This window comes from Alligator sinensis, unplaced genomic scaffold (genome assembly GCF_000455745.1).
Source record: "Alligator sinensis unplaced genomic scaffold, ASM45574v1 scaffold612_2, whole genome shotgun sequence".
Classification (NCBI taxonomy): Eukaryota; Metazoa; Chordata; order Crocodylia; family Alligatoridae; genus Alligator; species Alligator sinensis.
The window spans coordinates 2,069,796-2,083,706 of NW_005842085.1; the positions used below are offsets into that span (position 1 = coordinate 2,069,796).

The window sequence follows — 13,911 nt, forward strand, 5'->3', positions numbered from 1 at the left end:
AGGATGAGCTCCTCCTGCTTATTTCCCAAGCTCCTGGCATTAGTGTACAGGCAGGCAAGTGCCCCCTGGGGGGCTCCTTCCTTGCACACAGATTTTACCAGGGCTGGGGCAGGGGTGGGCTCCCTGAAGCGCTGTGATCTGCGCTGGTTCCCCACTACTCCCAGTGGGGAGTAGAGCCACGGGTCTGAGCAATGTGGTCCCCCCAACCCCGATCAGACCCAGCTGACTCTGCTCCCATCAGGAGCAGAACTGGTTAGAGTGGTGATGGGAAGCATGATGGCTTCCAGGAGCTGGAGCTGCAGCACTCACTCTGATCTGAGGGAGCAGGAAGCCTGTCATTCCCCTAGCTCCTTGTCCTTTCCCTGCGTACCAAGCCTCTAGTGGCAAGTCACAGTTGTGCAGGTGAGGGGCAAGCAGACCAGGTTTTTTGCCTGAATGTGGGACTGCTCCAGTAAGCTGAACAGAACTAAACTGATTTACATTTGTTCAGCTTACAGCATACGGTTTGACAAAGCCCTTATTTGGTGCAGGAGGGGGTAGCAGGGTTCTATGTGGGGGAGGGTGCTTTGTGGCCCCCTGCTTGTGGTGGGTGGATGGTTGTGCCTGTAATGGTAAAAACGTGTCAATTTGTAGGTGGTGGTGGGGAGACAGGAAACAAACACAATGGGTGCTTAATAGAACAGGAAGTCTGTCAATTCCATGTTCAGCGTGAAGTGATTGGGCCCGTTAACTGTTAAGTGTTCTTCACCCTCAGTGCTGCACTCTTGCAGCCAGTCCTACCCTGCAGGTTCCACTGTGCACACTCCCTTCTGTCAAGGGACAATTGTGAACCAGTTCTCAGTCAGTGACATTCTTGGAATGATTCAAGTGTTATGTCTTTCTGCACTCTTAGTTCCTGCCTTGCCTTGCCTCCCAATTATGCCAGTCACTGCTCAGCATAAATCTTTAATTCTGACCATCTGCTTCAGGCTCCCCAAGTCCTAGATTGCATTCAGACTAATGCCTGCCATCCTGGTTTCCGTCTCTTGTTTTTGCCTCTTTGGATTGGAATGTTCACAGTGTGCCTTGGATTCTGGCTTTGACCATTGGACTGGCTTGCCTTTCCCCCACAACTCTGACCATGTGTTCCAAGAACAAGCAATCAAAAGCTGTGGTGGCTTTTGACAGTTTGCTGGTGCTAGTTTACACTTATCTTCAAATGAAGAAAAGTTTGCTGACATCTAAATGGCTTTTTGTCTATAGAGAAGAATAACAGTATCGCATTTTGAAAGCCAGCATGTAAATCTTGTATTATTATTATTACTATTATTGTTGTTGTTTGGAAAAACAAACAAGTCCCCTCAAACTTGTTGTCATTTCATCACAGGCAATGGATGGTTCCTGGATAAAGTTGTCATCAAATATAAAGAAGAGGATGAAGAGCAAGAGGTTGTATTTCCCTGTAATAGGTATGCCATTCATGGGAAATCAGAACTGTTACACTGCTAACATTTTGAGGAAATATTGCAAAATAGTGTAGGGGTAAGAAGGAAATAGAATTTATTCCTCCAAGCCACGAAGCAACGGCTTGCAGGATCAGCGTGTGAGTGTATGGTATAAGGTGAGGAAGTTCAGAGGCCAAATCATGTGAAGCCAGAAAGGTGCACTGATCTCTTCTAGAGGCTCGTCATACCCCTTAAATAGTGTTTCAATTCCCTATGCCATAACATGTATTACATATATTAGAGATTTAGGCCAGACAGCTTTGTATTCCCAGTCACTACAGTTCATTCAAGTGAACCTAATATATTGGAAATCTTTGAAGAGACCTTAATCTCTAGATAGCAAGCTATCTAGAGGATAACTAAAGCATTTCCTTTCACTTAGCAAATGTCTATTTCTCTGTCTCAGTAGCTCTAGAATTTTGCTGCTGTAGGCAAAATTGGAAAATATCCAACTCTCTCAGCTCCTAGTCACAGTCACTAAATTTTCTACTGCTTCAAATATTTTGCTACCCTAGGCAACAACCGGAGCCTTGGGCAGCCTCTGTGTTAAAGGAGATCCCTCCATCATAAATATTAGACAGAGATAAAATGCATATATGGCTACGTCTTATATTGGTATAGAGAGATACATTGGAGAAACTTATCAAATGAATTATGCACTGTATTAAAATTTATATAAGATCTTGGAATTTGTTCAGAACTAACTTTATGGTTACAAACTAGTTCTTCATATCTACTCTGTAATTTTGGAGAAGCGTGTCTTTCAGTCATGAGGATCTTTTAGAAATTCAATAAAAACATTTATACCTGTCTTTTAAAGGTATGTTCCCCACAGTTAAAAAAAAATGCAAAAGCCTTGAAAATGGTTGGCTCAGAACTGTTTACTTCCCTCAAAACTATTATTGTTGTTATCAGTGTTTTTTTGTCTATTCAGTTGTTTAATTAGCTTGGATTACATTAAAGAAGGTTATTGGTAGAGTAGACAGATGAGACTATTGTTTCTGTAATTTCAGTGAGGTTTTATGAGATTTCTTCTAAGGGAGGGATACTTAGCTTGGATAGTGGGCTTGCTATAAAACTGTCGTGTCAAAAATAAGTTATTAAGCACTGGGGAAAAAGGTTAGAGACATTATAAGGAGAACAGGAGGGGCTCTATCACTCTGCCTGCAGTGTGAGGGCTGCCAAGGAACTAAAGTTTCCCTTCTGTTTTTAAAAATGGTTAGTGATCTTTTGATTCCCTGGAGGAGGATCGGGAGAGATTTCACAAATGTTAATCAAGCTATTTATTGCAACAATAATTTAAATGTAATGGAGCCTAGTCTTTCTTCCACATACCAGAGATTTATTCACATAGTGTGCCTATGTATGGAAGGTTATACTGACTACCATTTAAAAAAAAAAAAAAAAAAGAGCTTCTTAAAGGCCATCAGCTATTGTAGTATCAGGAAGGGGAGTCAGTAAGGCTGTATTTTTGTTGTGTGTCAAGACTGAGGTTAAGTTCCTTAAATTCCATATCATACAATGAAGGGAAAAAATTGGTATGAAATTAACATTCATAGTGTTCATCCAGCAAAGAAATAATGTAGTCCACACAGAATATATATTAGGTGCAGGGACAGCACAGATCAATAAAATACCAGATCCTTGTCCCAAAGAAGTGACAACTTAAGGGCCTGAACCTAAAAATACTAACTACCCAGTAGAGCACTAACTCCCATAAGTATTCCCAGTGTCTTGTAGAAATGTATTGGGCTACATAATCTGTGGTATAAATTAACACCAAAGAAGTGAGCAGAGCAATGCTAATTTTCACCAGAGGAGAATTTGGTCCAGGAAATGCTTACAAGTCTTAGTTGGACAAGAGAGGCATTAAGACACTGAGGGGAGTGGCAGTAATTCTGAGATTCATTGTAATAAATCCAGTTACTAGCTACCATCCTCACTACTATCTCTTTCCCCACCCTCTCCTCTTAACGAAGGTGGTTAGATGAGTACCAAGATGATGGGAAGACTGAGAGAGAGCTAATTGCCAAAAGTAAGTATTCAGTTACAGATAATTTGCATTATAATAATACATGGATATCAGATAACTAGTTATGCTTGTAAACTCCTTGTGAGCATGATTATAACTTAGACATATTTGTTTGCTGATAGAGCTTTTTCAGATAAAACTTTCTCTCTTCATTTTTCAGAAAATGGTAATTTACGGAAGGCATTCACAAGAGGTGAGAAACCTTCTATATTTTCTTGCCATAATGTTGACATTAATAGTTGAATTTAAAAACAATATGAAGTAATAAGTTTCCTCCTCATTCATACAAAATATCAAATATTAAGGGTCAAAAACTGGTCAATAATGGTCTACGAAAGTGACTTGTCAAATCATTTAAATGAATTGAGTGAAAAAAGAAAGTTTGCACAAACTTCTGGTTTTCTTCCCATTTTCATTATTTTGTCTTGAAATCAGTCAGAAATTCCTCTGAGAACAGATTCAAGCATTTATTATCCTCATGTCACCGTCATTTACTACATACGGACAGTTCCCCCAACAAGCATCAGTAAATTGAAAAATGTATGGTGAAGTGACAAATGAAGCAGTTTCAGGCCAGAGTTCAGGATGGTATCCTCAGAGTATCTAGAAATAATGCAGACTTAAGCTATAAAATTGATTAGCACAGCTAAATGCAATATCTTTGTTCAGTTGAATAAAACTGGCTGCCTTAATGAAAACAACATACTCTTTCTATCTGTTTACTTGTCTAGCTACAAGCCTGGCCCCACTGCTGTAGTATAAAACCTCAAACAACAGCAGTGGGCTGTATCTACACAGCAGTGGACTGTAGCAGGGCATGCTGTTGTGAAAACATGCCCATCTATTTATACAATGCTAAAAATGTCATGCATTCACTGTTAGAGAAACACTAAGCTTGCCCTGGGCTCTTGCCAGAAGTTATCAACAAGACATCTCTTTTGGTATTTGGTGTGTGCAGAGTGGGAATGTGTGGGCAGAGCATGTTTTCCATAGCATGATCTGATGCTTTTCAGACATGACTAACAGTCTCTGTCTTTGATTTCTAACAAGATTTAAGGAGAAATAGACTGGGTAGCATATCTGTGTTTTGATTTATATTTGTGTGTGAGTGTGTATACTGGATCTGTCCAGGTAATTTCTGACTCAATCTCCAGTGAAGTCTCTTGCATTCAAAGTATGGCTGAGAGATTGTGTTCCACTGAAAATATAATTCTCATAGAGGGAGAAGAGAGTAGGACCACTCCCATCAAGAGTTTTAATTATCACAACAGAGACCCTGAATTGAACTTTGTATTTAATAAGCACCCAGTTAAGAGGAGAGTGTCACAGTGCTTGTGGCAGTTTCTGTTCCAAAGTCAATTGGTACAAAAATAGTCTATTTCAGGGTTTTATTTCTGGGCTATATGGCTTCATTTTTAGATATAATCAGGTCTTGCAATAAATAAGCACACATGCACGAGTCATCAGGATTGTATTCATGTCAGACAGCATGAGGCACACTCTTCAAGAAAGTTAAATAAACTAATGGGGTGTTGAACCTCCACTAATATCGAGCCCAAAAGACCCTCAAAAGCCGCATGCTAGTTTACCAATCCGAGGGCATATGCTTTCAATAGTAAATGCACATTTGAAGAATGCACATTCTTCCAAAAGCTTTACCTGGCATACAGCACCACCTTGGTCTTGCTTGTATTCATTCTTAGCATTTTTCTCTACATTCAGGTACTATCTTCAGCTAAGCATGAAGAGGTAAGAGTAGGAGATGGTACTCTTCCATTAATGTGAAGGACACAAAGAGCTGTATGATATGTGAACACTGGTGACACTTCAGTGTGTCTCGTCTTATCAGTTGCCCTATGTATCTGTAGAATAATACCAGGGAAGACTAAGGCTTGTGAAATGTTCAAAATCACAGGCTGCCAAGGGATTTTTTTAACTGAAACCTGCAGGAATTCACCAGTGTACAGTACCTAGGCTTATTACAAAGTAGAGAAAATGCCTGATCCTCAGTAGAGAAGTCTTCTCCTGGAGGTTCCAATAGTGCTGACTGCTGCTGGTATGGTGCCTCATATCATGTAACAAGCAGTGCTTTCACAGATTGTGTTTAACAGTTCTTATACTAAATGCACATGCTAAATATCAGACAGCTGGTAGAGATGGCAGTATGCTGGTGCTACTGATTTTTTTTTTAATGCAAAGGCCCTTGGGCACTTGTGCTGTCACAGACTTCAGTAGCTACAATCTGCAAGTAGTTTTCAAGGGAAGCCATCAAAAAAGTACACTGTAGTAATCCAGCTTTGCCTAGCAGTCACAAAGGCGGGAATCATTGTGCTGAGGTCTAAGTCTGAAAACAAAGGTTGTACATCAAAACACTTCAGATATAATAAGCCACCCTCAAACAATCACATTCTAGCTGGATATGGTTAATATTGTTCGGTCCCTATCTTCCCACTTACCTTCACCCCAGTAGGGGTATTTGAAACTGGCCATCATTTTGTTAAGTCGATTTCATGAGCTAGACTGGCATTCTGCTGTCTAGAAATGGAGCATTAATTCCAGATCCCAGCATGCAGGTTGTTACACTATTTTTTTTTTTCTACAAGTTACTTACAGCAATAGTTCTGGCCATAAGCAGTAGACTTAGAGCAAACACGCTGGGGACCATTTGCAAATTGTGGTGAGACTATCAAATCAAGCACAGTAGCAAGTTTGTCCTTGCCCTTTTGACCCCACCTTTTGCGCTTGTACTTTCCAACCCAGTACATTACTCTGGCAAAGAAGATGAATAATTGCTTTCAGAGCTCAAATAAAGTTATTTCAGGAGAAAATCAAGCTCTTCGCCACCCTGTCAAACTGCTTTATATTGCAGGGATGGCTTACTATTTCCTTATTTCTCCTCTCACCTCTTGCCCTCAGGATAGGTAGAGTCTTGAAGCAGTGCACAGTAAGGTGTTTTCTCTCAAGTGACAGGCAAGAGGCAAGAATGCCACAAGGCTGTTTAATTCTGCAGTCAATTAACAGGAGCTAGATTCCTGCAGTGTGGTTCATGAAATGCTCTGGGGTATTGCAGAGGTTTGTGGGTGTTGCATAAAATATGGCACAGCGACAGTAAAACAGTTCACTTAACAGTTATTTTTAGCTTGGATCTTCTTGTGTCATGCAAGGATAGTAGAAACATAAATATACAAAAACAAAGTGAATAGAAAACACAGAGGAAATCTCTCCCTAGAAATTCCTCTAATTATAGATTTTTGAGATTTCTTCTGCCCTGGTAAAGATGATTATAGATCCTCCCCAAACTCCCAGCTGAATATTATTGGCCCAGCTGTAAATGATGGTACAGTGCATGTTTGATAGGGGTATGCAAAACAGGCTATATTCAATTTGGATTCGGATTCAGCCCAAATCAGGGACAGTGATTAGATTTGTTGATTTGGATCACTGTCCCTGATTCAATTCGGCCAAATCTTAATATTTAATACTAATTTGGAGAATCAGCGATTTGGCCATAGACACAGCTTTAACTGTTTTTTTCTACGTACCTCAAGGTACCAGGTGCAGCTCACGAACGCTGCGATGGTGGGGTGAATGGAGTATCCCACAGGAGTGCAGGGTGTCCCCTGTGTGCTTGGCAGCAAACCTGGAAGTGAACCAGAAGTATTTCTGGTCCACTTCCAGGTCCACTGCCAAGTGCACAGGGAGGCCCCCTGCATCCCCTTGGCTTGTGATTGGCCACGGGGAGAGCCTGGGTGCCTCCCCAGGCCCAGGAGGCACCAGTTGCCAAGCCAGGGGGGTGTAGGAGGCCCCCCACGGTGCTTCCTGGCAGACCCGGAAGTGCACCAGAAGTGCTTCTGGTCCACTTCTGGGTCTGCTGCTGAGCATGCTGCCCTCTCCCTGCCCCCGCTCCCCCTGGTGCCCCTGTGGGATGCTCCATCCACCCCAGCATCTCAGTATTTACGAGCCACCTGGTACCTTGAGGTATGTAAAAAAAATCATTTAAAGCTGTGTGTATGTCCAAATTGTCAAATCTTTCCAAATCTCTCCTAAACGATTTGGAGGGTTCTGATTCAATTCAGAGAGATTAAAGAGTCTCCTGATTCAATTTGGATTTGGAGGTTTGGTCACCGAATTGGGCTGAATCTCTGCTGGATCGAATCAGCGACTGAAGCTTTGCACAGCTGTAATGTTTGGTAGATGCAGAATTTAGTGCAGAAGTGAAGCATGCAGGCTGGCATATGTTACAGCAAGTTACCACAACAAGGAAAGCAAGCAAGTCAGGAGTCAGTCAAATTGCTGTGATCACTGTAAAGTAATTTAAACAGCTACAGCATCTTGCAAAGTGTAATGCTATTGTCATTCCTAAGAATAAAAAATACCATTTTAGGGAAAAATCAGAGAGGCATATCTGCAAAAAGCTACCACTGACCTAAATTACTCGTATAATAGTAGTAGTAGATTTAACTTTCTTTTTTGACTTTCCCATTTTCAATCTTAAAACACAGTGTTTGTTTAAAACACTTTAGAACTTACAAGTTTTCTTTATGCACGCCACTAAAACTGATTTTTTTCCCCCCTGCTTCTTCTAAAATCTCTTCCATGTATCAAACTGTTTTAACTGTGTGGTGGGAAGAATATTATTAAGGTTGATTCTGCTTCATTTATTAAGGTCAACAAAAGGTCTATGCTTGCATAGCATTGGTGGGATAACACAAACATAAAAAGCTTGCTTATATGGATTTTTATCTTTTAGAAAAGACTGAGAATTTTGGTACTCTGTAAAATAGCCTTCTCCCTTCTGTTCTCCCAATTCATGAAAACATCCCTAACCCTGATGTTCAAAATAAAGGGTCATAGCTTATAACTTAACATAAATAGAACCAAAAAGGCACAAAATGCATCCTTTTAGTAGCTATGTATATGAGGTGAAAAAGCCAAAATTTTCAAATCGGAGTGTTTACACTGAAAAGCCTAACGCCCTCAATTTTCAAAGGATGCTAACCATTCTGTTAAAAAAAAAAGAACCAAGGCTGTAGATGGATTTAAAAATAAAGTTGGAGCACAAGAGTCATAGATACATAAGTCCTACTTGTTGTGCTAAACAAACTGTTGTGCAAACTCCCAGGCCTCTCTGCCAGCTGCTCAACTGGGCTAAGAATTCCCAGTCTGCTGGGAGGTGTGCAGGAGTGCCTCCAACCTGCTGGCCTCAGCTAGTTCAGGCAGCCTATGTGTTACTCCCCCCTGTCCCACCCTGTTCTGGTTACTCAGCCTAACCTAGGGCACTTAGAGTAAATTGTGAAACTTAGATAGTTTCCACTGAGTTCATGTGGAAGAAATCTTTCAGCTAACTTGTTACTCAACAAACTAAGAGGTACATATTTGAATGCTGTTCTTTATCTGAGCTAGGAAAAGCTATAGAACAATTAGATGTGATATAGAAAACCTTTTCAGAGAGGAAAATCAGAATAGGCATGGGGGGGGGGTTGCTTTCACTCGAGAGTTTGGCTTTTGATCTTACCTCTCGGATAGCCCGATTCAAGCACTTCCACATTTTAAATACGACTCTCCTGCCACATCTTGATCTAATTTGATGTTATCAGTCAGGAGGTGTTACTAACGCAGAATGACTCTGGCAATATAGACAGACATTTTTTCTTTATTTTGATTGATATTTCACTTCCAGTTCTTCCAGACAAACCCCAGACTCTTTACCACCAAGAAAATCCAAGGTTTTTTTTGTCTTTTATTTATCTATTTTCCAGGACACTTTGTTGTGTTTATTTAACATAAAACAACATGCATGTAATTATGTAAAGTCAGACATATGAACTGTTTATACGTTTCTTCTATTAAACGACAAAGAAACTTCCTTCAGTCTCTTGCTTCTTTCCTCCTCTTTACTTTTTTTTTTTGGCTCCCAGAGTACAGTTAGTCCAAATCTAGATCCCAAATGGGACCAGGGAAAAAAAACAGAAAAAAAAATGAACCTGACCTTAATTAACCCCAGTGGGACCCTGCCATTCCCCTTTTATTTCCCCCCCCCCTTTTTGTTTTTTTGCAGTTTCTGCCGCATCTCTTCCCTCTTCTAGATGCGTTAATGCTCACTTCTTCAAGGGTTCCCGGTTGTCCCTTCCAGTTGAGTCTCTCTCTTCCAGCTGGAGCCGACCCCTGGGACACCTCCATCCCAGTCTCCGCTCCACAGCTCCTCTTCTTTCAGATCTCCCTCTTCTCTTGTTTTTTCTGCACGCCACGCCCCTGCCATGGCACCACCTCACAACTTCAATGAACAGCTGCTCTGGAAGTGCCTCTCTTTCGGCATGGTCTCGGTCCCCATTTCCCCGGTCTCCTTTATTTCCTTGCAAGGCAGAATAAAACAAAAAAGAAAATAGTAAAGCAAATAACACAAACTGAATAAACTAAAACAAACAGACCGGGGGTGGGAGGTGGAAAGAGGAGAAAATACAATGTGGCATCCAAACACAAATAGTACATACAATGTATAAGTGAATTTAGCATCCCAAATATAGTTCATGGAAATAAACAGCAACCTTGAAGCCGTACCTGGGCATGTCTACATGAGACATTTACTGTGGAGTTGCCTAATTAGCTCTGCAGTAAAAGTCATTGTCTACATGTGTGGTGCTATTAGGGCAGAGTGAACTGATTAACGGACAGAGGAAACTAATTAACTCTGCCATAGGATAGAAATGCCAGACACAAGTACTATCCTACAGCAGAGTTATTTACTCCATCACAGTGCACATGTAGACACTGATAGGGCTGGCTGGGGCATGAGGGTGGTTCAGTGTGGGGGCTACCTGCTGGCTAGCCCCTCATTGAAGCACTCTCATGCTCCAACCAGCCCCTCCGCAGTATGTTGAGCTGGGTTAGAGCTCTTCCCTGGCTCAATGTGCTGCTGTCCTGGGCGCACACGTAGATGTGGCCCCCAGAAGCAATAAACTCCAGCATGAACTGTGCTGCAGTTTAATCAGGTAGGTGCATTAATTGCACATGTTAATGTGCCCCCTGTGTCCATGAAAGTGTTTTCATTTACATCAAATCCACTAGCTAAAGCAAAACTATAGATATTTAGGTCACAATCTAAACATAGATTTTTAATTTCAAAGCTTTGTTAGATTTTTTTGCACATCAGATATATTAGGCATGTCCAAATGAGCATGTACATGAGATTCTCTGGGGACAAATAGCAGTGGCACATGGTTGTGCCACTGCTACTTGTCTCCAGGAAATGGCCATGTGTGTGTGCTTTGGTGCATGGCAGATTGCCCTGGGCTGGGTATGGGAAGCTGGGGCCATCACCTGGGCTGGCCCCAGCAGCCTTACCTGTGGTCCTGGGGGCCTCCTGGGGCTGCAGTGGCAGGAATTCAGGTGCATGGAATCTGGCTGACAGCCGGAGCATGGCTCTGGCTGACCAGGCTCCAGTTTTGAGCATCACACACTGCAGGCACATGCACCACTCTACTTTATTTTGGAGCATTTTTTTTAGATACCATGGTATCTAAAAATCAGGAGATCTAAAAAAACATGGAAAACCTTTTGACATGTGCCATATGCATTTTGCCTGTGAGGTGCCATAAAGCACACGTGCACTCATCTAGACATACCCATTATGCGCAAAGGACTTTTTAATTTTAAGTTTCAGGGTAAGTTCTATTCAGCCAGTTAAGATTATGACATCCAGTAAGTCACATGACATTCTTTCTTTTTCTGATTGGTTTTCTATAACTTCTTAAACAGAATAATGAATAACTTTTGAAATCCATTCCCAGGGTCTTTTTTGCTAGAATTCATTCCATTTATAGGCTTTGTAAACACGATTATGAGCATGTCAGCCATCCAAACACTCAAATCATACCCAGTCTAAATCACTTTGAAGTTAGTGAAGACACTAAAGTACATTGAAGTTACTGAAAACATTGAGTCTTTGGGTTGTGCTTCTACTAATCTGATCCCTTAAAACAGGAAATTGAGCATGACATTTTTCAGATACATCTTTGAGAAACAAGGCTTAATTTTTACTATTCAACCAGCTGTGGGCTCTTGTATATAGTTCTCTAAAATGTACTTTAAATTTTAAATTAAATACTCTAAAATGTACTTTTAAATGTGTACTTTAAATATTAAATCCTCCTTCTGTAATTTTTGTATTAAATATATGTGTATACAATTAATAAAACATTAAATAAATCAATTGTTTGTAGCAACTAATTTATTGTACATGATTAATGTGACCAGTTAGCCAACGATTTCTTCTCTCTCCTTTTTGTTATTACTATTCCCTTGTAAACTTAAATCCCTACTCTTGTCCATATCACATCCTGTTTAGATTGTAATCTCCTTGAGGCAGAGGTTGTTCATCTTTGTAAAGCAGCCTGTAAATCTATGTCACTATTTAAATACTTTGTAATAGTGATCTTGAACCCTGCTCTCAGTTTCTCCAAGTGTGTAAAATATGATGATATTTTTACTTCTATTTAGGACAGCAGTGGAGATTGCAGGTTAAAACTGCTGGGGATTCCCCAGAATCACAAAAATGGAAAAGAACCCTTGTGATATATGGATCAAAAGGCAAAAGTGATGATATTCTGCTTTCTCCACAAAGCCCAGGACAAACATGCTTTCTACCCAGAGCAATGGATGAATTCCTAGTAAGTCATAAATATATTACACTAACCAGAAATTATAATGATGCACTACTTAGCCAAAAGATATACTGAAATGTTGCTTTGGTTGCTACAAGTGACATATTTACTTATAAAGATGGAGTGATACAGCTTGAGCCATTTTCTGCCTGTCATCCTGTTTTCCTGTATCCCACTGCAGTTATCACTTCTTACTGTACACGATTGGGCATCAAGGATATAAATAAGGGAGAAATGTGATTTTTCTCTTGCAGTTAGTTACATTTTGTCCATAGTTCTGCATTTCTTTAATTTTTCTGAAGAATTTTAGATGCAGATGATAAGAGAGGCAACAAAACAAGCCCTATGAGAAGAGACTGAGGGACCTGGACCTCTTCAGCCTCTGCAAGAGAAGGCTGAGGGGTGATCTTATGGCTGCCTACAAATTCATTAGGGGGACACAGCAAGGTATCAGAGATGCTCTGTTCTCTTGGGGTAACAAAGAACAATGGTCACAAACTGGCAGAAAGCAGATTTAGACTAGATATCAGAAAAAACTTCTTCATGGTAAGGGTGGCCAAAATTTGGAATGGACTTCCAAGGGAGGTGGTGTTCTCCCCTGCCTTGGGGATCTTTAAGAGAAAGCTGGATAGGCATCTGGCTGGGGTCATCTGACCCTAGCGCTCTTTCTTGCCTAGGCAGGGGGTCAGACTCGATGATCTGTTGAGGTCCTTTCTGACCCTACCATCTATGAAACAGAATTATTGCTTAGTCCTTCTCAACCATGGGATCATTTACCATTGACTCTCATGTGAGAAGAATCATACCCTGTTTTTTTCAGATATGGTTTTTCCTTCTGCAGTGATGAAAACAAGATGAAGTATTTACTTGGAGCTTGTGTCATTTAGGAACAGTGTATTGTCAGCAGGCATGCAAAGCTGCAGTTCCCCAGGAGAGCACTCAGGAATACATGAGACAATCAACCTCCTCTCCTCCCAACAAGTTCTTGCAGGATAGTTCTGGATTTTGGGGCTGGATCATGAGGCCTCCCTGCAATAGGAGTATTATTCTGAATATGAAATACTGGTCACAGGATGGCTTCAGACAGGGTACAGACAGACATTTTGGGAGGTGAGGGTGAGGTTAAATTGCATTAAAAATGGCCACCCAATCTAGCTTCGTTCACCCAGGCGTGGACCATACACTTAGATCCCTAGCTAGGTCAATCTAAACGCAAACTGTAGAGAAGTTCAGGAAAGTTAAAGTCTAAAAATGGCCGACCCAATCTAAGGTAAGTGTACCTGGTTTTACTGACAGTGGCCAGTCCCAGGAGGTCAGGAAATAAGTCAAGTGGGTGGAGAGGCAGACAGGATTGGGGGTAGAATAGGTTCATTGTCGGGTGGTTGCTCATCTGGGGTTGGAGGAGTCGGGGGGCTAAAATAAACCCTGGTCCTCTAGGGAGGAGCCCCCCCCCCATCCTCCAAGCTCCCCTATGGACCCCACTAATGCCCCTGATCTTTCCAAACCCTTCCAGACCCCCTCCTTCACAGACTCTGCTTGTCCCCCAAATCCCTCCAAACCTCCCTGCTAATCTGCCATCCCAACTTACCTTAGATCAGATGGCCATTTTTAACTTGATCTAACCACCCCAGATGCCTGTATATATCCATGGAGTCCTGCTCTATCATCTGAGAAAAAAAGAGAAAAGCAGCATGAAACAGCCATGGAAATATGGCTATTGCAGGGTGGAAGGTAG

At 41.3% G+C, this 13,911-nt stretch overlaps 1 protein-coding gene across 1 annotated transcript in view; it reads left to right on the top strand.

The window, feature by feature from the left end:
- Positions 1-13,911, top strand: part of RP1 (RP1, axonemal microtubule associated) — a 306,042-nt gene that overhangs the window by 166,544 nt on the left and 125,587 nt on the right. The window contains exons 29-32 of the mRNA XM_025204493.1: positions 1,367-1,448; positions 3,464-3,519; positions 3,677-3,709; positions 12,013-12,182. Of these exons, the coding sequence (XP_025060278.1) occupies positions 1,367-1,448; positions 3,464-3,519; positions 3,677-3,709; positions 12,013-12,182 (341 nt within the window). The remainder of the gene's footprint in view (positions 1-1,366; positions 1,449-3,463; positions 3,520-3,676; positions 3,710-12,012; positions 12,183-13,911) is intronic.